Source organism: Leptonotus elevatus, chromosome 9 (assembly GCF_054856555.1).
Source record: "Leptonotus elevatus isolate MCC_2025b chromosome 9, RoL_Lele_1.0, whole genome shotgun sequence".
NCBI lineage: Eukaryota > Metazoa > Chordata > Actinopteri > Syngnathiformes > Syngnathidae > Leptonotus > Leptonotus elevatus.
In genome coordinates, this window is record NC_141247.1 from 25,556,529 (window position 1) to 25,580,370 (window position 23,842).

Consider the following 23,842-nt stretch of genomic DNA (forward strand, 5'->3'; position numbering starts at 1 on the left):
ATACTTCTTTGATTAAAATAAAAAAACTTGCACCTGTCCTGTACCTTTCGCAATGTCTGTTACATTTTGCGTGTGTGAACGCGTTTTGACCTATGTAGTTGCCGTAGTTAGCGTTTCAAAATGGCCGATATTTTGCGCATGCGTGTCACAGATCGTGCCTTGACAGAAGACGATAGTCACGGGCGACCTGGGCGGGAAGGGTGGTCACCTCGCGATGCGTTCATGTTCCCTGGGATGTCACCATGTTATGCGTTAGGTGGGAAAATGACAAATTGTGAAAATTGACTTATTATTTGTGTATAATAGTCTGGAGTGTCTCCAGAGTGAATACACAACCAAGGAAATATTTTGTTATTATCTGCTTGTTTCGGAAAATAGGCACCTCAAAAATGAATCCATAATCAATCAAAGGAAAGCTTCTCAACAGTAAATCATATCAAGTGAAAAAATCATGTCCATCAATCATCATAGCCTCCTTCAACGCTTTATTCAAGGTGCAGGTGTAAAACATTCATTGCTGTCGTACAAGCAGTAGTTGAAGTAAAATAAAGTAAAACGACACCTTTTTTTCCGTATTGTTCATATCAAACCAAGCAAAAAGACATTTCCCATTTCCTGTTCTATAGCCTACTGCTACCCTCTTGGTGACATTATAAAAATACAAACACGTTTACACATTTTGTGTAAAAGGCAAAGCACCGCACCGAAAGCAGGAATATTCTGCTCATTTGCACTTAAAAATAAGAACTACATAAAAGCATCACTATTACATAAAATTATGAAATGGTACGAAAAAAGTATGTCAGAGCATAAGCAGATTTCTTTTTGTGCTTTTTTTTTTAAGAGGATGATTTACAGTCTGACATTGACCGCACAGCTGCCCTTGAAATCTTTAAACAGGGACGAGTGGATGTTGGCCATCAGCAGCTTTATGCCCGTCCTGTACGGGGTAAACTCCAATTGGACGCGGATGCGAGTGTTGGGAGACAGGTCAGGAAGTCTGAGGGGACAAAAGAACGAGAAGAAACATCCAATGTAGCCATTTTGTTCCAATCCAATCCCGTGTGTGTTTGGGAGCGGACCTGCCCTGGGACCCGTCTTTCGCTTACTTGCACGTTAGGTTCAAGATTCTGCCATTGCCATTCTGTCAGCTTGTCGAGCCACTGCTGCTGACAACTTTTGTTTTTGGCTGAAAAGATTTGCTTACTTGTATTCTAGCTCCTGGCGCATCAGGCCGCTTCCCGACAGGGTCATTGTCACGCCCGTCAGGGTCTCCTGGATGGGGTTCATGAAGATCACCTCTCCCGCCGCCGCCTGGTGCTGCCGGACAAAACGGGAAACCTGCCACACACGCAAATCAATTTCTTGAATGCGTGATTGACATCCGTGTCATGCAGTGATGGTCAAGTCAGAACGTGCATGAAGGTGCGACTTGCACCCCAAAGTCATAGGAAAAGAGTGACACGTGCTGACTGAGGCAAAAAAAAAGAAGAGCAAAGATTAAAAAAAAAGTAATAAATAAAGATATTTTTTCTAGACAACCCCCCCCTCGAACCATTTTTTTTACTTCCTAAGAAAATTGTTGTAAATCGATCCATCCATTACGACAATAAAGTTGCATTTATTTTGAGAAAAAAAGTCATCATATGACAAGAATAGTCATGTTTTGTCAAAAAAAAAAGTGACATTAAAACAAAGTTGTTTTTTCTTCAAAGGGATTTTAAAACATTTTTTATAGAGAAGAAAAAATGTAATTAGTGAATCAAGATGTATTTTTCCAAATCTTAAAAAAGTGATAATACGGCAATAAAGTTAAAATAAAATGTTAAATATGAACAAAGTGATTTTCCCCCCCTTTAAGTAGAAGAAAGCATTACTTTAAACAACCTAATATTTGGTATCTTGTCCTTTTATGTTTTTACATTTTTCACCTTAGAGGAAAAAAGTTATCATGTAAAAATAATTAAACGTTTCAGAGAAAGAAAAATTATATTATTATATTAGTATTATTAAATTATGATATTGCGACAAAGTTGTATCAAAGTACAAGAACAAAAATTAATTTTTTTAAATTATCTATTTATTTTTAGAAAAAAACTAGCAAAAAAGGGACTAAGGTTGTAAAATGTTACACTGTTACAAGATTACAATAGTTTAATTTGTAATATGACAATAAAGAAAAGTCATAAAATTAACAGAACGCATTTTTTGTATCAAAAAACCATACAAGTTGATTTAATTTATTTATTCAACTCGTTCAACTATTGGGCGATCGATTCGTGGTAAAAATGGCGAGACTTTACACAGAAACCAAAGTCACACAAAAGGAGCAACACATGCCAACTTCATAGACTGCTTCAAAAGTCTTCCATAATAATAATAATAATAATACTAAAAAGGTCGCTTGGACTTACAGTGACGATGACGGGGGCGTCGCGCAGTATCACGTCGTCCTCCGCCAGGTACTTTTTGTCGGGATGCCGCTTGTCCGCCACCACGGCCAACACCTTCAAGCTGTCGGCGCGCTGCATGTGCGTGCGGTACGAGCGTACGGGGATCACGATGGGCAGCGACAGCTCTGCAACATTTGACAGACCACACAAAAAAAAAAGTCAAAACTACAAACGGATGTGAAAAGCTGCCTTCGGTTTGACGCCCGGCTCGAGGTGCTTCGTCTCAAAAGACATTTCTCAGCCCTTTGGCTGACATTTGGACAAAATCTGAACAGAAATGAAAAAAAGCCCTCATCTGGGTCTTTCATTTGAGGTATGACACAATGTGGTTTGTCGAAAGTCGAATTATTTTCAGTTGATACAAGAGAAATTAGAGAGAGAGAAAAAAAACATGCCTCTAAATTTTAATTAGAGATGTGACTCGATGTGGTTTTCTGCAAATACATTTTTGACCTGGAAAAAAAGGAGGACAGATCTGCATGTTTGACATTATTAACCCCTTTAAACTCAAGTATGACGCGGATGCGGATTGTTGCAAAATGTATTTTTTACGTGTGACTTTCAAACAAAAGAAAAACAACTTTTAGCTATTGTAGCTAATTTTTTAGACACATAAATTGAAGTAGGATTAATTGAATGCAGTTAGCTGCAAATTCATTTTTCTGACCTGTTATTTGTCAAACTTGACCCTAAAAAAAACCATTATTTTGATCATGTCGCTAATGTTTCAGGTCATATTTGCACAATAATTACAAATGTGGAAATGCCACATTGAGACCTTGAATTTGAGGCACGACTCGAGCATTTCTGTTTTTTGAAGAGTTTGACCTCGGAAAGGATGCAGCGTCTCCTCCTTGACTTCGGACAGGATGGTGGCTACAAAAGTGCCGTTGTAGTGCATCCCGTCCACACTGATGTGGATCTTGAGCTTCCGTTCCACTCTGCTCTCGCTGCTCAGCACCAGCCTCAGCTGCACGTCCTTGCCGTACTCCGGTACCGACATCTGACACACACACACACACATAATAGAAACATATTTTTTTTTTCAACTCTAAGGGCTTCTCATTTTTTCCAGTGTCTCCAAAAAATAAAACTTACAAACATTTTTGCAATGTTTTTTTTATAAATAGGAAAAATAACACTACTATTGTATTTTATTATTATTTTTAATGAAAACATATTGTCATCATTTTTTTATTTGAGCAGATTTATTTTGGTTCCGTTCAATGCAAATGCTCATTGACGCATAATGACCTTTAAACTGAAGTGTGATTTGATTTCATTTGTTGCAATTGTTTTTTTATAAGCCAGACCGATATTCATTTTTTGAGGCCAATGCAGATACCGATTTTTGGCAGAAAATATACAGATTAATCTGCCGATATGAATATATTGCGTACAGAAGAAAGTTGTAATTGAATTCTATTAAAATAATTCATTTTTCACATATTGGGAAAAATGTCAGCCTTTGCAAAGTGTTATCTTAACTGTGGGTATGCGTTCCCACAGCATTTGTGTGTGAATCTTTGTTATTTGAAGGAAAAACCCTTGCTAACTTCCTGTTAGCATTTGAATGGGATCCTCCCTTCGCTTTTAGCATTAGCGCTAAGCTAGCAATGTTTTAAAAAAACGAAGCATGTTTTATATTGAAATATACAGTGGATGTAATTCTTATCATTGTGTGTTTAGTTTGACAGTTAACTCCAACTGCGGTGTCATTAAACAGCTTAAAGGACGCTTTGGGACAACAGAATAACCAGAATAACATACGCTACACACTTGCTAGTTGCTAATGCTACGCAAGCAAAATGGTGCATTTCACAGCGTTGGAAACTTCGGTTTTCTTTGATTATAAAACGTTTTAAGGAAAAATAAAATAATCGGCCATTTGTTTTGGCAGATGTTTGAAGGGCGATAATCTTTTTCTTTTTTTCTTTTTACCTGTTCCTCATCAAATTTCCCACAAAAAATCTATTTTGGTCTTGGCATATGAATTTGTCAGGCTATATTGACAAAGTCATGACATGCCTGGAAATCGCACATGAAGACGTTTTAGGAGTGCAGACATTTTCGGTAATCTGCACGAAAATGACTTGTTCGTTGCATCCACATTTTTTTGCTGCGTGAAAGGCAAAGGCAGGAAGTCGAACCTCATCAAAGCGTATGGTGAGCTGCGGCGGGGGGCGCGGGGGGGCCGGTGGCGCGGGGGGTTGCGAGGTGCCCCCGTCGGGCTCCCCGCCCGCAGAATCTTCGCCGCCGTCGGGCTCCCCGCCCGCAGAATCTTCGCCGCCGCTCTCTTTGTCATCGCTGATGGCGTAGTTGAAGACGGCGCGCTCCGTTTCCGAGCCTGGAACACGCCATCTGTTCGTTAAGTGTGCTCGCGTGCGCTTGCCTGCGCGCGCGTGCGTGCAGGATACTCACCCTCCCTGTGCTTGTAGGTCCTGGTGATGTCGACACGCTTGTCGGCGCCCACCGCCTTGGTGGAGATGCTCTTACCAACTCGCTTGGTGTTCGAGGTCATCATCTCATCGGTGCCGTCAGCTTTGGTCTGCAACAAAGACGCAATTTACACGAGAGCATCACCACTTTGAAATGTCAATTCCGTTGTTGGCTTGCCCTCACCAGCCAGTCGACGCAGTCCGCGTTGACCTCGGCGAACACAAAGGGGACGTCGTACGGGAGCTCGGTCTCGCCCTTCAAGATGGCCGCCAAAGAGGCGGGGCCGCACTGGTACAAGCCTGAGTCAAAGAAGGCAAATCAACAAGTCCGAAAGTGCAACAGAATCTCCGCTATGATTACAAAAGTACTGGCACACCAAAACTGGCCAAGTCAAAAATAAAGAAATCAATAAATAAATGTGAAAATAACAACAGACAGAAAAAAAAACAACTGCTTAAAAATTAATTACAAAAATAAATATAAATGGAAATAAAAACAATAAAAATATATATCCATAAATAAATAAATAAAAGTAAAAAATAAATGCAAAAATAAAAAAAGATTAAAAAAATAAATATAAATATATAAATAGAGTTAAATATTAATCAATCAATAAAAATGCTCTGCTCTCACATTGATTTATTTCATGCTGCAGAAGCTCTGTCAGGACGAATTGTTATTCAAATGAGGGGGCGGTCCTAAACGTGTCTTGGGTTGGACAACCCATTGCTGGAGCTCTCCATGCCAGCGGGCGAGACTTTCTTGTTCACCGACGGCAGGGTCCAACCCAAGACACGCTTAGGACCGCCTCCTCATTTGAATAACATTTCGTCTGCAACTTGAAATAAATTCATGTGAGCATTTTTACTTATTGATATTTAATTACATTTATATATTTATTTTTGTATTTAATTCTGCCATTTATTTTTATATTTTAATTTGTTAAATCTCTCCTTTTTTTTTTTTACTGTATTTATTTATTTATTTATGGTTATTTATATATTTTGTTGTTTTTATTTCCGTTTATTTTTGAATGATATCTTTTTTATATGCATTTTTATTTTCACTTGTATTGATTTATTTCTAATCTTGGCAGCTTCTGAGGTCTTCACCGCGCCGAGTGTCACTCCAGTCAGTCGAGTGATGCTGAAGCCTGTCCCATTACTTTTGTCTCATGCACTTGTTAGTCGGCGATATTGAGGGCAAGATGGAGGACGGCGCTAACCGTTACTGGTCTCCTGCGGCGTGGCATCCAAAACCTGCCAGCCGTCATAGACGACGCCGGCCTTCAGGTCAGGACGCTTCATCCACGACTCAACCCACACGTGATAGTTCCTGACGAGGCGACAGACATTTAGCGCACACGCAATACACCAGGATCCGACCGATTAATCGGCCGCCGATTATAATCGGTCGCCGATTATAATCGGCTGATTATTGGCCTTCAAACATCTGCCAAAACAATTGGGCCAAATGGCTGAATATTTTCCCCATGAAACATTATCAAAGAAAATCGAAGCTTCCCACACTATGAAAGTACCCCGAATGCACCATTTTGCTTGCGTAGCATTAGCAACGAGCAAGGCTCTATACAATAACCTTGCATACCTCATGACATTTTTTTGATAATGGTCTATGGTCTTGTCATTCAAAGAAGTGAATCTTAATGAAAATGAATTTGGGGGTATTCATTTTATGCATTACATATATTTTTAAATAATGGGCAGAATAATCAGTATTTTTTTTCTGCCAAAAATCGGTATCAGCCTAAAAAACTGCGCATCGGTCGGTCCCTATAACATACACACAAGACAAACACACACGGAGCCACTGACCAGATGCTGTCCGCGGACTCTTTGTGCTCCGCCCCTTCATCGGCGTGGTAGACGTCGACGGTGAGGTTGGCGTTGGTGTCGTGGGCCGACACGAAGTTGGAGACCACGCGGGTGGGAATGCCCAACAGACGCATGACTGAAGGCAAACCGAAACAAAGCGGGAAACTCGAGCAGGACGCCGGTTAGGAAGCGAACCTGTTGCGCGGGTTGCTAGCGGCGACGTTACCTGAACACATGACGCCGGCAAAGACCCAGCACTGGCCGTACTTGACCGTCTGGTAGTTGTTCTTCTTCCACAAGGTGAGGATGTCATGGCTGCCGCTCCAGTGGGAGGGCGAGAAGCCGCCGGCGAAGGAATCCGACCAGTTGCCCATCACGACCCCGCGATCGTCCGGACTGTTGATCTGCCCGTTGGAGACGGCCGCGTCAACGCATACGCTCCGGACCCGGCCGCCTCCACCCGTCCCGTCCCAGACCTACCATGGCGCTGACCACGCGGCCCACGTAGGCCGGGTCGCCGCGGGAGGCCAGATCGCTGCCGGGGTTGTTTTTGTAGTTCAGATTGGTGTTCAGGACTTGGAAGCAAATTTCGACCATGTCGTCTTCAAACTGCTCAAGAAGGACGAACGGGATGAATGAGACACACTGCAAAAAACTCAAATCTTAATTAAGTAAGATATCGTTTTTTTAAATTCAACCTAAATTTGCTTATTTTGATTTGACATGTTTTGTCAGGCAAGATCATTGTGCGTATTTTAAGATACTTATGACTTAATTCTCTTATTCGATCGAGCCGTCTTGGCGTTGAGTGTTATCAGCCATTTTTTAAGTCCTGTGTGGATTCAAACAAGCCTTTCCCACATTTTAAGATGACAACCAAACAACATCAAAGGCGCTGAGAACTGGGCTTTCATGAATGTTATTATTTTGACATTTTGCACAAAATAAAAAAATACAAGTATGAAAAGAGACCAGTGCAATATATTTACTAAGCTCATTTGTCCTTTGTTCAGTACCAGCTCGGTGGTCTCGTGGTATTGCGCCTACCCTCAGACTCGCAGGTTGTGGGTTCAATTCCTGGCTAGGTCATGACAGAGAAAATGGGACCTGTTACCTCCCTGCTTGACACTCAGGCTAAGTTATCCACGCGTTAAAAAAACAACTCATGTATTTTAAGAAAATAGTTCTTTTTATTTACTGGTTTTTAGTCTGAAAATTCGATTTTCAAGACCGCAGTGGTTGATATGGGCCTAGTATTATTTTCTTATTTTTCAAAATCTTACAGGTAAATTTAAGTCAAATTTTCTTGTTCTCTTGGCAGATAATCTTGCTTCTTTGAAGTAGTAATAATAATATTTTTTTCTTACATTTTCCAGTCCTTTTTGCAGTGTACACTATCAATACAAGTTTACGTTGAACTTTACCAAAGAATGAAAAGTTAGTTTTAATTCGTTTTCAGGGTAGTTTTGTTAGGTTTTTATTAGTTTTTTTTAATGATTAGTTTTAGTTTTTTTATAGTTAGTTTCAGTATTAGTTTTCGTTTTTTTTTTGGTTTTTTTTGTGTATTACATAACAAACACCGTGGTAAAATAAAAAAAAGTAACACATTTCTTACCTAGCGTTGCATTTCAGCCGAGTTAAATGAAAAAGCGGGCGAGCCGAGTCATTGGAGCCAAAAGTCAAAATGAACGAAAAATGTGGGCGAGGAACGACGTCATCTGAAGGTGCTTTTCTATTGGCTGCTGCTAGATGAGGTTACTTCAAACGTCCTTATTCTGGTTAATATTGATAATTAATCCCAAATGCTCATGTATTACATTCATTACCAAAGACGAGAACGAAGGACATTTTCGCTCTAATTATAGTTAATTTTAGTTAGTTTTGTAAACGTCAAATGTAGTTTTCTTTTTTTTAAGCATTTTCGTTTTTATTTCATTTCATTAACGAAAATGTTTTTTTTTAAATGTTAGTTATTTTGTACAAAAGAGGATTTGGGTCAGTGAAAAGAGAAAAAAAAAGTTTGTCAGGATTCTGACTTTGATCTCAGAATTCTGACTTTAAACAAGTGAGAATTCTGACTTTGTGACGTAGAGCTATGAATTGTGGGGGAAATCAGAATTCTGAGAAAATAAAACAATTCTCACTTTAAAGTGAGAATTCTGAGATTCAAGTCAGAATCCCGACAACCTTTTCTTTTTTTTTCTCTTCATTGGCCTTGAATTTCCGTAATTTCATTAGATTTGGTGAACTAAAATAACTTTGGCTAACATATCACGTCAGGTCACTCGCAGAGCTTCATGAAAACTTCCTGCAACCATGCGTCGCCCCCTGGTGGTTGGCATGTGAAATTGCTGACAAAATCACGATCAAGATTCATTTTCAGATTTCAAGTTTCAAGTGTCAGGCCCTGCATAAGAAAGTAGGAAGCAAACTAGGTGAGGCTCAAGACGCACCTTTCAGTTTGGCTTTTTAGGTGATCTCTTTTACTCATTGAACTTATTACTAATTATACCGTCTTTTATGTTTTTGCTCCTTTTATCGTTTCGTCCTTGAGCTTTACTTCTATTTTGTTGTCTTTCAGCTCCTGTATTTCCTCATGAGTGTCTCCAAACAGTTGTGTGTTTGTAGTTGGCTTACGTGTCCAAAGTCCCAGTTGAGAGGTGATATGTAATTTGAACTTCCTCTGTAGATGACGCCGTGCTCATTCAGCACATATTCTCGTCTCTCCTGCTCATCTGGCATGAACACCGCGTCTCCTGCATGGAACACACGCACACACAAAAATACATTTAAAAACATTATATGCAGTATTTATTTACAAATCGTGCGTGCTTTTGTTTTTTGGTCCAATCAGATTTCAGCTTCTATTGTTGCTATGTCATTGTAATCACGTCGACGCGATCAAGAATCGTTGGTCTGTTTGTTTCTTTTCAACCAATCACATTCAAGCTCAGAGGGGCGCTGCAGTTTTCCTCGCTTTTGATTGGTTGAACAGAGCAAACCAGTCTGGCCGTGTGCAGCCAATCATATTGCAGTGGGGCGTGTCCTGCCTCCATCAAGTGGGATTCCTCATTACGTGCAGGTGACGCATTTTTCAAAGTTGATTTTCAAGAAAAAGTGAACATTGTGTATTATATTAAACTATAGTTAGGTTTATAAACGTAAAAGTTGTGGTTTCAGTAAGTTGTCTTTTTTTCTTTTTTTAACATTTTTGTTTTTACTTAATTTCATTCACAAAAACGTTTTTCAACTCTAATAATAATAATCATGCATCGGATTGAGTTTATTTCGCTAGTTTTCGTTAACTATATTAACTATATTTTTTGGACTGATACCAATACCGATTATTGGCAGAAGAAAAACTCGTTTTTCACAGATTGGGAAGAATTGCCTTGACGTAGTTTTATCTTACCGGTGGGTTTGTGTTCCCACAGCATTCGTGTGTGAATATTTGATATTTGAAGAAAAACCACTGCCAACTTCCCTTTAGTATATACCGATGTTTTAAAAACGAAGCATGTTTGGTATTTAAATATTCAGTGAGTGCAATTCTTATTGTCGTTTGTTTCGTTTTACAGCTAACTCCACCTGTGTGTCATTAAACAGCTTAAAGACAGGACGCTTCGGGACGAGAGAATCACATACGTTACACACTTGCTCCGTTGCTTAATAATTGCGTAGGCAGGAAAAATGGTGCGTTCAGGGCACTTTCACAGCGTCGGAAACGTCGATGACAGTATGACATTTTAAAGGGAAAACAATCGGTCATTTGGCCCAATTGGACGATGTTTGAAAAGTTGATGGCTGGAGAGTGAGCGCGGAGCGTACCAGAGAACCAGGGGTTAAAGAGTAGCACGAGCGTGGCGACCATCTTGTCCTCTCCCCACAGGGTGGCCTTCAGATGGTACTCGCCGACGGGGGCGTCCGCCGGCGCCGTGATGAGCACCGCCAGGCTGCTGGCCGACGAGCCGGCGTCCCGTCTGGCCGTCCACGAAGCCCGGCGAGCGGTCACGTCCGGGATGCCAAAGCGGCACGAGGTGCCCTTCTCCTCAGAAGCGTAACTTCCTGTTGGGTTGATCGTTGGGTTACTTCCTTGACAAAATGAATGTCGACATCCAGCAAGGGATTGGCCATTTTTAATGCAATCTCAAACAAATTGATTACTCATGTCGTACTGCAAATGCACACACGTGCACGCATATACATACATACATAGATGTGCATATATTCGGGCTACGTTTTTCATACTCTTGTTAACAGAAACGTGGACAAATCTGGCTACCAAATACAAATGTGCTTGTATATATTTTAGTTCATTGATACAGTATTGAAGTTATTTGAAGTTAAAAAGATATATCAAACAGTTAAGAGTGTGAAACGTTGATTTGGGTTGAGGTCATTTTCTGCTACTAGATGGCATGAGTGTTTCATGTTGGACGTTGATGACAGAAGCAATACATTCTTCAGTGTAAATTAGTCACCAGTCCCCACAAATTCATATATTTGTGATGAAATGCTTTAATCATAATTAATCGCATGACTTTCATAGTTAACTCACGATTAATCACAAATTTTATATCTGTTCTAAATGTACAATAAAATGTTTCTCTAAGTTTTCATACTCTTGACGTAAAAAGTGGAAAAAAAGTGAAACTAATAGAAATATGGCTGCATCGTTTAGTCATTGATACAGTGAATTCATAATAATTCATAACATTTAGTTAAAATGAAAAATATGTTCTGTAATGTAAAAAACGAGTGTGATATTGTTTTGTGTTGGTCATTTTTCTGCCACTAGATGGCATCATTGCATTTGTAAGACGTTGGTGACAGCTGAGTGAATTTTTCTTTTCATATTAAGAGCCATCTCATTTTTAACATGAAGTATTTTTTTTTTTTACAATTTGGGTTCAAATTGTCAAATCCAACTTGACCCCAGTCTCCACAAATATGTTATGCATTGTTATGACATTTATTACTGCTAAATTCTGCTGCGTTGCGACTGGAATTGCCCCAGTACAGACTTTCCAATTAAGGGGCGGTCATTGATCGCACATTAAACAAACGAGTGGCGTTAAAAGCTTTAAATGAACTCCCAATTAAAGCACTAATTTTGACACCCCTAATTCTTTTGATCACATTCATTTTTACAGTGAGCCCGTTGCACAATGTTGTATGTAGAATAAAGCATGAAAAAACAATGTTTTTTATAATCAATTAGAGTAACATGCCATTTCAGATTTCCGCTCAATCCATTTCATGAACTTGAATGCTTTTCAATGAGTCAACCATTCTAAAGCCATGTTGGCCAGTCGTCAGCTTTTTGGCCGGACGAGGGTCAAGCGAAGAGCGAGCGCTTACCCCCGGTGGAGGCATCGAGGACGAGGGAATCCAGGCCCTGCTTGAAAGGCTTGCTCAAGTTCAAGGTGACCTTGAAGGCTTGTCCCCTGCGGACGGTCAGCCGGTCTTCGGGAAGCTCGCTGGTGTGATGCTCGCTGTGGTTGCTCTTGGCGTGCACGTCCACGCCCTTGAACACTGAGCACGGAAAACCTGCGTTACTTCCTGCTACCTACCTCCAGTGGAAAATGAAACTTTTATTCGTTGAAGGATTTATTTTATTTTTTTTAATTAGCAGGGAGAATGTGCCTATTTTAAATATGACCATGCTCCCAAAGACGTATTTATATGTTTTGTGTTTCTTATGCTAGAGCTTTGATGCAGCCTCTGAACTGCAGTGAACGGGTGAAGCAATGGTAGTTGTTACAAAAACGGCCAGCAGAGTGGCAGCAGAGTACAAGAGATCAACCTGGGCCATGTTGAGAAAAGCTCTTTCCCCCCACTGTTTTAAACAGATTTGTGAATAATGATGAAACTTAGCTATATTCTAATGCTAATTGCTGCAGAACAGATAGAAATTTACTTTCTTTTGGTAGGTTCCATGTTTTGATAGCAAAAGAACACAATATTCTGTGGGCCTTGCAAAGTCAGTCAAAATCCAGTAAAACAGCCGAGCGAAGGGGGTTGCTTCAGTGAAAATGGATGCGAGTGAATGAGTTAATCGGCCAATATTAGCAGCAAAAATCATCACACATCACAACAAAGACAAAAATAATGACATTCAAACATACCAACCACTGTTTCCCGTGGTGGACGTTTATCCTCATTTATTTAAAAAAATGCTTGGTATTAAATTTATTTAAAAAAAATTTAAATCCTCTTTTCAATGTATTCATGGCCAAGGATTTTTGCTATTCACAAGCCGGCCCCTATCCCCTGCTAATAGCCACTGTACTGCACCAAGATGGTGGCAAAGCACTTCTTTTGTCAAAAGGAAGCTCAACGCATTTCAACTGTGTGTGTGTGTGTGTTCCCCCCAACTAATCAGAATGAGTCACATTGCCTTTGGGTCAACTCCGCCTCCTCAGTGAGATAAAAGGTACCAAAATAGCTTAGACCGAATCTCTTCTTTAAATCTCAAATAGCTGAAGAAGTACAGTTGATGTATTTAAAAAAATATATATATGCATTTAGCAATAAATATGAGCAGGTAAACTTTATTGATGTTCTTTAGTCTTTATGTTCTTAGTTCATTTAAGAAAACGCAGGTTAAATTAAGACACAAAATTAAATAAAACCACAATAACCCCCCCCCCCCCGCCCCGCGCATGGTTAAAATGTGAGTACTGCAAAGTCCATAAAGTGAATGTTAAAAATAAGAACACTAGGAATTCCGTCAAATTTGCACATTAAAATAAAAATAGCACTACAAACCCCATGAAAGTAAATGTGAATTCAAATAAGATTTCACTTCATGCAAGTCTTCATCAACTTGTGCCAAAAATGGATTGCAGACAAAAAAATGACAAAAGACGTGATGAAAATGCATCCAATCTGACTTTGATTTTTTTTTTATGTCAAGCAGAGAAATGAAATTGTGTGCAATTGAAATGAGTTTGATCATTCGTGACTCACCCGAATTGTTGTCTACCCAGCTCATCTTCGCTCCTCGTCGTGGTTGCTCTGCAGCGTTTTGGTGCTAATGAGGCGGAGATGCCGTGAGATCTGGAAATACCTGCAAAGTGCAACCCTTTACCATGTCCCGGGAACCAGTCAGTCAGGTTTCTTCTGATCACACCCCGTGGGGCTTGCTACAAAGATACGTTTCTGACAGATGAAAATGCCAAAACACACAAGTCGAGTCAAACTCTCACCTTGTGGAGTGGATTCGTTCAAAGTTGTGTGTTTTATGAGACTTCGATGGTCACACACATTGACCAAAAGTCAAATCCTCTGAAATTTGGCATTGTCCGTGCGTCAAAAAGAAGTGCTTCAAATTTGGTCGGAATAATCTCAAAAGAGGAGTCTGTCTTTAAAAAGACCACTGACAAAAATTCTAAAATGACCCCAAAATGTCTGCATTAAATCAACGTGGCTGACTTTGTGTATCTTTTTGGGCATGATTTCTTGATACTTTTTTGTGGGTCTACTGATGCCAAACATTTCAACTAAATTCCATGTTACTAATCCTGTAGAAAAAGTTTGCTGATGAAGGATCCCTGGAAATGACCTAAAACGTCCACTTCAAGCCAAAATGGCTGACTTCCTGTCTTTTTGGGCATGGCCTCTTGATACTTTTTTGTGGGTCTCCTGATGACAGACATTTCGACCAAATTCCATGTTACTAATCCTAATGAAGGAGCCCCGAAAATGACTTAAAATGTCCACTTCAAACCAAAATGGCTGACTACCTGGGTCTTTTTGGGCATGGTTTCTTGAGACTTTTTGTGGGTCTACTCATGATAGTAGACTGGTCTAGCAAAATTCACGTTGCTGAATCAAACCGTCTCCAGGGTCTGAATTATAAAAATATTCCTGTAGAAATGCTTGATAACGGACTGCCGGAAATGACCCTAAAATGTCCGCTTCAAATCAACCTGGTTGACTTCCCGTGTCTTTTGGGCATTGCTTCTTGACCCTTTTTTTGTGGGTCTAGTCATGATATGTGATGATGTCATTGAAGGATCTCTTGGAAACGGGCAAAATAAACATGGCTGACTTTCTGTGTCTTTTCAGCGGTGGCTTCTTAAGACTTTTTTGTTGGTCTACTCATAATAGAAAATTCGACCAAATTTTGCGTCGTTATGGGCAACAGGTTTTAGGGGCTGAATTCTCAAAACATTCTTTCAGGAGAAGTTTGTTGATGAAGAATCCCTTGAAAGAAAATGGTGGCTTCAAACCAACGTGGCTGACTTCCTGTGTCTTTTTGGACAAGACTTCTTGAGACTTTTTCGTGGGTTGACTCATGAAATACATGCCTGCCAAATTTCCCCCCAATTTTTTTCACATTCAATCACATTCACGGCTCCAAACAGATGCGAATACATTTCCACCTGGACGGACACAAAAAAGTGGTTACGTTTTGAATTTGTATTTATTTAGCTGACAAAGAAACGGAGCATATTTCAGGGGCCTGAAAATGTCAAAAGAGTGATAAACGAATGATCTCATCCACTCTTCAAAATGCTCTCCACGCAAACATAACATAAAACACACATACACAAACACACTAGCTGACCAGCCCAATGAGATCTTTGGCTTTTTGGAGGTTGTGGTCAACAGCGCCGTCCAAGAACTGAACCCAGGTCAGGTCGGCTTCACCACAGATGTGACTGGACCTGATTTGGGGGCGGAGGCGAAACGATGGCAGGGAAAGAGTGACAGACAGAACGACGGCAGACCATTAGAACGCGGAATTGAGCTGGAAGCTTCTGGCACCGTTCCGGACACCCATGACTTTCTCAAGCACACCCAAATATCCGCAAATATGCTGCTTCGTTCACACCTGTACACAATGTGCTTCGTTGACTTCTTATCTGATCTGGCGTGAATTATTGCATTAGTGCCAATCAACGCAGACTCCAAACAGGTTTAGTGAGCGTAAAGTACAACGATAATTGTCACATGTCAGCTTAATTAAATTCCTCTTTATTTGTCTCCACTCGTTGCCACTAAAACAAGGACCCGCCCTGCTGCATCCAGGCCAGTATGAGATGCGAGTGCTGCAGTTTTATGACACACTAATCTCAATCACGATTGTTTTTATTTTGTACAAATGTGATACATATTTGGAATGGTTGTCTCATTTCATCTGTGTGCGTCCATCCTGGATACAACAGCAGCCAATCATATTGCAGCAGGGGCGTGTCCTGCCTGCAACCCAAGTGGGATTCATGATAACGCCTCTTGGGACACTTGAACTGTCTGAAAAGTGACATCACTCTGGGGCTGTCAAATCTTTTTAACAATCCATTATTCCATTGAATAATGAGTGGATATAACTGCTCAGTATTTATAATCTTCTGTACATTTGCATTATTGAACAACCAACAAATTTAGCCTTTGCTAAACGGTTAGCAATCGCGATTAGCATTAGCGCACTAACAATGACCATTTAAGGTAAACAAAGTAAACACTAACTACCATTTAGTTGACACATCCATCATGATAACGACACTCCACATGTAATTTAGTGTCTTAAACGTCACTTACAGATGATGCTTCAACAAGTAAACGCATCGAGTGGAGTTAGTTGCCTGTTAGCTACAATGAGCTCAATAACTTCCTGTCTACTGCGTGCGTCTGCAAAAACTGTCCGTGTAGAAACATGGACGGCGGGACAAACATGCTTGCGGTGGAGCTTCGTGGCAGACAATTTTAGTTGGACCTATTTTTAAAGTCGACTTTTCTGACTGCCCTACATCACTCAGCCTCTTCCCGACTCCATGGGAGCTGTGCAGAATTAATTATGGCGCCTCAAGATCCTAAGTCTGGATGGGGTTGTTTTGTTTTTATTCAAACAATAACGAGGGAAAATAGTAAGCCGTTTTGTTTTTCAAAATGCATGGCAGTAATGCTCACCTGATGACGGCGAGAACTTTCTTCAAAAGCGCCGCCAGTTGAGACACCTGCAAACAAAATGGAGGATGATCTTTTCTGCCAATGACTGTCCATGGGCCACAAGTGACAACAATCTTCCGTACTGCCATGCAAACTCAAGAGCAAAACTGATGAGAAGATGTGACGAAAACTGGAAGGAGAGGAAGCAAACAAATCTACTGGAACACCGAAGGTGTGGAAATGTCTGCCAATCGCTGACACTTTCCTACATGTGACAACAATCTCTTATACTGCAAACTCCCAAAAAATTTAGATTGTAAATATTAGAAAGTAAAATACAAATTAAAAAAATGGAAGGGGTGGTGGGTGCGATGAAGCCCACATGACCACTGAAGGAGCTGCAGGAATTGCTGGCAATGACTGTCTAATCCCTTTTATGGGTCAACAATCTCCCATATTATCTCAGGAAAAGATTAGTCAAGGAAAAAAAAATTATTAATGCAATGGAATGGAATTTTTATTATAAAATAAATTACAAAAGAAGATGAGATGTAGACAGAGAAGATTCAAAGGGGCCTGATGGAAGAGAAAAGGAACTGCAGCAATGGCTAGCTGTGCTCTACATGTGACAACAATCGCTTATATTGTTTGTGATCCTTGTGAGGAGTAAGCGGTTGTTTGTCAAACTTCCAATTGAACACTGATTTTGATTTTCAGGCTCCGGGTTGGTGAGAATGTGCTTGAGATTGTTGCTTTTTAAACCATCTTGTCTTGTGTGCGGAAGTAGGACTTTTTTTGTTTATCTTAGAGAGTGGGACTGGAAAAAAATGGCTGATTAATGAACTCTGACTAAATCAAACTTGCAGCAACCTGCACCCATTAGCCTAATTCGGTGTCAAGTCATTTTTGGGACTGTGCCGCGCTGTCCTTTATTCATTTTTTTAGGGTTAGGGTTATCTTACCGATTCAACATGTTATCATTATTGCTCTCTCTCTTTTTTTTTTTTTTGTTCTGACTCCTGACCGCAAATGGTTGTTGCTGCACCTAAAATTTTCCCAGCTGAGGTGAGATTTTTCGGTCTGCTGGAGAATGGGTGGCACTCAGACGCTAACAAAGCGTGCAACCACGCAATTGGTTCAGATTATCATTGTGTTCTTTTGATTAGAAGAATTGAGGACATTTCTGCTGGTAAATAATGTGAAAATAAGTGCTGCTGCATCTTGGAATTGGTTTTCCATTTTGTTGAAACATGTAATGTGGATTAAAAAAAAAAAAAGTTGTATTAAAAAGTCGACACGCGCCCTTATTCCAATGGAAGGTTTTTGTGATATTAAAAAAAAATAGGACCAAAAAGATAAATCATTTGAAAATGTGTTCCATCAATGTGACACAGAACCTGGACAAGTCAAACTTAAAAAAAAAAAAAAAAAAAACATTTTTAGAGATGGGAAAACTGAAATATGGCTGAACAGCCTGAACATCTGAACTTTATTGGAGTCAATCAGATGTACTTGAAATGGTGTCAGGTGTAAGATTAATCCAATTGAACTTGCGTTTGAATACAGCCACATCCTCAGTTATAAAAGGGTGTGCACATTTGTGCAACCAACCACATTATGTTCAATTTAGTTTTACAATCACAATGTTGGAAATTATTCATCTTGGTCAAAAAAAAAATTCACGACACAAACCTGGCATCGATGCAGGCTTGTGTTGACATTTCACAGTCATTGTATGCAAACGCCATCTCAATAAATCAACATTTAACAATTTCCCATCATAAAAAAAAAGCCTCAGGTTAAACATTTCCAACATGTTTAAGACTGCAGCCGCGTTTAACATGAATGTCAAAACGAGGTCAAAATGATTCGGCAACTGGCCTGCTTAAAATAAATTCATTCATTCATTAGCTCGACAGCGGACGGTTACGTTAAAGGCAGCACAGGTTGTGTTTGAGCAATAAACACAACGACATGCAAGTCAAGTCAAGCATTTGTTCTTGTCAAAATATCGGGGTCATATTTTTTCCCCTTTTCAATTATGCAAGTAATTAACTGTTAAATTCTAAGATGTGATTAATCCAGTTGTGCATATTTGTGTGCGTTTGTCTGCGTGTTTGTGAGTGTCAGTGTGCGTTTTTGTGTGTACGTTGTAGACTTACATGATCGTCCGCACCGCTGTAGTCAACAGGTGGGTAGAGACACAAAGCCAGGTCATCAACTCTGTGAAGAAATGAAAAATAATATGACAAACATGCATGCACACGCGTGTGTGTGTGTGTGTGTGCGGTTTTTGTTATCTTGATAACAAGAGTGGGTGTGAGAAGACAAGACTTTTTTAACGAGCAGCATTTTCGTTTTTATTACTTTGGTGCACCAAGCGGTGTTTTTTTTTTTTTGTGTGTGTGGTGCATTAAAATTAGGAGCAGGTGAACCGGAGCCGATGGAAATGATATTCCCACGCTCCGATCCACCCGCCACCCAAGCGGTGTTGGTGTTTACACAATACGAAGCGTTCCCAAAATATTTGCGTGGGCGGTTAAGGTATTTTCACTCGTAGGTGGGTAAGACTTGATAGGTGAGTGGGTAGGAAGGAATTAGGAAGGTAAAAAGATTAGACACAGGGTTTCTGCAGGTATTAGCAAATCGAATTTCATGTTTAAAAAAAAAAAGATTTAAAACTTAATGCCTGTGTTGTATTGCACACACGCATACACACACACCCCCGCACACGCACACACACACACACACACATATATTGTCACCGCTATGTATATCATTTTTTTATACATTTTTGGGATGATACTTAATGCAGACATCCCCAAAAAAATGTAAAAAATGACAAAAATGGATTTGCGTTTTTCACATAGCAGCGACAATATGCAAATACTCTTTAAATATTAGGGCTGTCAATCTATTACAATTTTTAATCACAATTAATGGAATGATTTAGATAGTTAATTTAATTGCACGTTAAATATACAATAAAATATTATTTCAGGTTTTTTATAATCTTGTTAATTAACAAATGTGGTTGTATCCTTTAGTTCACCGATACAGTAATTTTATAATATGTAATTCATAAAGTTATTTCAAGGTAAAAACTAAACAGTTAAAAGGAGTGCGAAGTCATAGATTTGGGTTGTGGTAATATTCGGCCACTAGATGGCATTAGTGTTTTATGTTGGACATCGGTGACCAAAACAGTGCCATTTTCTTTTCAAATTAAGAATAATTGGTATTTGGAACAAGATGCAACTCGTGGACTCCAGGCCAGTTTGTTGAATGTAAATGACAACTCGTCACCAGTTTCCACAAATCACATTTATTATTCTAAATTGTGTTGATAGTGACTCCTTCACACAATGTTGCATGCAACATAAAGCATGAACGACAATGTTTTTAGTTTTGTTTTTACATCAACTGTATTAAAAAATTGAATGGCTCTGGACGTGGTATTTAATGCTTTTTAATGCCATCTAAGGCTTTAATTTCAGCAAAATCCATGAAATGACTTTTAATGCTTTTTAATGAAAAAGTAGTGATAAAGTAGGTAGGCAGGTAGTGTGTGTGCGTGTGTTGCTTTGCATGTGTACCCTGGGCTGATGAGCTTGACGCCATCCACCAGGTCGTCCAGTTGCGCCACCCGCTGCGGCACGTCGGCGTCCCCGTGGGTCCTGACGGCCGCCGTCGTTTTTCTCAGGCAGGCGGCGGCCGCCTTCATGATCCCCTGGCAGGCGGCGACCACGCCACGGTCCCGCTCCGACCAGTACGTGTCCTGGTTGTCTCGCGGCTCCTCGCCGTCCTCCTCGTCATCCAGCATGTCGCCGAAGGGGTGGTGGGCCTCGGACAGCGCCTGGCGGGTGACCGTTGACGTTCCTGTTCAGTCGGAGGTGCGGTGCAGGGCGTCCGTGTCGTGTCTGAGCGGATAGTACCTGCTTTAACTCCTCGATAGCGTCTTTCACGATGCCGCTCTGGCCGGATAGGACCAGCAGCACTGCAGCTTTATTGTCTGGAAGATATTAAGACAGCTCGTTAAGATGCTAGATAGTAGCGAGACAGATGGTAGCAAGGTATGTAGCGGAGTAGATGATGGTTGGCTAGATAGTAGTGGTGCAACGGGTCACAAAAGTCACAGTTGGGATCGGATCACGGATTTGAGTGATGAAACGTTGACGAAAGATTGGTATGTAGGTTGCGTAGGCCCGCTGGCGGGCAGCAAGGTGGATGGCGGATGCACACTAACTAGCCTTGAGGTAGGCTGCTGAAGCGGTCACATGCCGACCACACGCCTCCAGTCGACGTCAACTGCTCCTGAGTCAGACTGGGAGGAGAAAAGTCAGTCGTTCACCTCCCCCAAGCCGAAGCCGTTGCTCTCCGTTGCGACTACCTCTGCAGCGGCGAAGTGACGATCACCTCCAGGAGCTGCAGCAGCCCCTCCAGAACCTGCAGGGTGGCGTCTCGGACTTGCTGACGCAGACTGACGCCTGAGACACGCGTGGGAAAACAAACAAGGTGAAGACATTTTCATACCAACTACACATTTACATATTTTCTTCATGTTTGTTTTGTAAAAATGTCCCTGGCACGGAATGAGGGAGACAATATCAACCAATCCATTTCCGCCTTTGGAAGTAGTATCATAGCTGGGCCGACACCTGCATACATTACACCCTAAGATCCTGTTTTGGCCTGTTCTACTGCCACTTCCCCTCCTTCTCCTTCTCAGAAAGGATGCTAGGTAGTGGTGCAACGGATCAATAATGAGCCGTGGTCAGTTAGGATCAGGCCCGATCCGCGGATTGGTTGGTGTGTGTGTGTGTGTGTGTGTGTGTGTGTGTGTGTGTGGGCGTGTGTATGTATGTGTGTGTGTGTGGGGGGGCAAAACAAAATGCACATTCACACTTGATACCATTCTGACATGACATGCCAAGGAAGCTGAAACATAACGTAACACGCTTAGCCTAACTTCAAAATAAAGTTGAACAAATACAGCAATACATTGACGGCAATGCAAATAGCCTTAGTAAGCTTTTACTTTGAAGTTAGCCCACGTCGTAGCGTGATGGCTAGCTTGACTTCCCTTCTAGATGTTTCTTTATTGTAATGGATTGACCAACATCAACACAACGCTATTCCGAACACGTATTCAATGGCTAATTTAGGGCGCTAAGAAACTGCTAAATAATTACGCTGTCAATGTATGATACGGCAGAAGTCGCCGACATAAGTGGCTAGCGGCTAGCTGTTAGCATGACCAACGAGTGTCCGGTTACCGGTACCTAGCTTTAATTATTTTTCAATATTGTGGACCAAGGCTACTTTGTAATTCACTCTCCATGTTTCAAGGAAGGGAGACTGTGCCAGTGAGCAGACGTCACCTCGGCTCTTTGGAAGCCAGTAATAAACGGTGGACAGGCTGAGGACACTCTTGAGGACAGAGTCAGCCAGCTGCTCTCCATCCTGCCGGAAAGAAAACAACGACAACAAAATGATGGTCGAAGGTTCATCCCGTCATGTTCCCAAAATGATCCCCACTAACTTGCTGTGACGGCAGCGGCGGCTTAGAGAAGGCCAGGCTGACTTTAGTGGCTTCCTGTGATACCGCCTTCACCGCCTGGTCTGCAACACAGGTTAGCATTAGCATTGAACGGGTATAAAGGCAATATAAATGTAGCTTCTCCTGAAGTACTCAACTCAAAGTGTCCCAAAAGTTGGGCAGGTTGAAGTCTCCGTCCGACTCATTGGATTCTCCATCTGAGACAGAAACTCAAAATGTTAGCGTTAGCATTTTAGCTTTATTTTACAGAAGCACGTCTGATATCAATAACTTGTCTGGTAGAGACGCAAGTGGGCCGCCCCACTATGTTTGTTTTTTTTGGGCCCTCCACGATGTGGCCCCCTCCGTTTTCCGTTACGTTGCCAACTGAGACTGTCACTATAAAGTATTTTTTAATCTATTATATATTAAAGTATATTGCAGGACATTTTTTCCCTTACTGTTTATTAACCAATAATAGTTGTTTATTTGGTTATGTTTAGAGATAGACTTGTATGCTTTTTCAAACTGACACCTATACCGATTATTAGTACCTCGGACTGCACATCCATCCACCCTTCCAACTGCATTATTAAGTTTGCGGATGATACAACGCTGGTTGGACTCATCTCAGGACCGTCTGTCTTGTGGAAAACACTACTTCACTTTTATATTTTTATGCAGGATCGTGAGTGATCGGCGGCAACAATGAATACACAGAAACTGATATACTGTGCTAGAATAATTGTGCCTTTTATTCCCCGCAAACAGCAATCAACACACTTCAACGCTAAGCAGTATAATATAAAGTAATCAGCGTCGTCAAGGAGGCCAATAACCGATATCTGTAGCCGACATTACTCGCAGTAAAAAAGAAAACATTCTATTTCGTGTCAAAAATTGTAATACTACAAATGCCAACACGCAACTTCATTTATGTACCTTTAAGCATGTTTAGTAAACAGTATTTCCGATTTTCCTCACGTTAAACAGTCTTTTTATCCCCCTTTTTATCTTTGGCAAGTGACATCTTTGTTTTTGTTTTTCAATTCTAGCTAGCAAAACAGCAGGGCGCTCCCAGATAAAATCTTGTAGTAATAGTCTGACATCATAATGCTAAAACCAGCGTGTAGTGCGAGCTTTCTTGTCTCACTTTTACGTCAGTACGTCTGACGTCATGACATGTAAAACACATGTCCACCTGATAAACATCACCGTTGTTGTAGCGTGGTTCTATTACGTCAGCATTTTAGCTCCACGATACGCCAGTTTGTCAAATGCTAATCACGCTAACGTTAGCATTTTTAGCTCGGCGCGTCGCTCCCGAGCTCGAACTCGGCCAAACTGACCTCGAAGCCGAGCCGTGACGCACTTGACGGATTTGAGCAGGTTACGGAGAGTCAAGCAGACGTTTTTCGTCGCGTTGTCCTCCTCATCCATATCGGCTTGCCCTGCCCTGCCCCACAGCACAGATGTGATGTTGTGGAACGCAGATTTGGAAGCACTGTTGCGCGTGGGACGCGGGGACCATGACGCACATCGCACAACCGGAAACGTTTGGTCAGTCGTGGAAGTATTTCGCACAGTCAGTCGTGCCAGTTTCAAGACGGTGTACTGCTGCGTCATAGTCAATATTATCTTTAAATTAAATAAATATATTACATTTAAATGGAATAGAA

At 40.9% G+C, this 23,842-nt stretch overlaps 2 protein-coding genes across 2 annotated transcripts; both read right to left on the minus strand.

Moving 5' to 3' along the window:
* Window positions 1–468: 468 nt before the first annotated feature.
* Window positions 469–14,980, minus strand: tgm8 (transglutaminase 8). The gene is made up of 16 exons (XM_086085623.1): window positions 13,939–14,980; window positions 13,700–13,814; window positions 12,089–12,262; window positions 10,556–10,792; window positions 9,365–9,483; window positions 7,208–7,336; window positions 6,954–7,131; window positions 6,728–6,863; window positions 6,118–6,227; window positions 5,076–5,191; window positions 4,875–5,001; window positions 4,604–4,800; window positions 3,282–3,456; window positions 2,415–2,578; window positions 1,208–1,341; window positions 469–1,000 (listed from the first exon to the last, which is right to left on the minus strand). Exons 2-16 carry the CDS (start codon window positions 13,722–13,724, stop codon window positions 853–855), a joined length of 2,169 nt encoding a protein of 722 aa, XP_085941749.1. The 5' UTR covers window positions 13,725–13,814; window positions 13,939–14,980; the 3' UTR covers window positions 469–852.
* A 159-nt stretch (window positions 14,981–15,139) lies between these two features.
* Window positions 15,140–23,717, minus strand: ccndbp1 (cyclin D-type binding-protein 1). Its single transcript, XM_086085624.1, has 11 exons — window positions 23,513–23,717; window positions 22,322–22,381; window positions 22,167–22,246; window positions 22,006–22,087; window positions 21,015–21,111; window positions 20,875–20,948; window positions 20,560–20,636; window positions 20,221–20,480; window positions 18,787–18,847; window positions 16,646–16,692; window positions 15,140–15,402 (listed from the first exon to the last, which is right to left on the minus strand). Exons 1-11 carry the CDS (start codon window positions 23,601–23,603, stop codon window positions 15,294–15,296), a joined length of 1,038 nt encoding a protein of 345 aa, XP_085941750.1. The 5' UTR covers window positions 23,604–23,717; the 3' UTR covers window positions 15,140–15,293.
* Window positions 23,718–23,842: the final 125 nt, after the last annotated feature.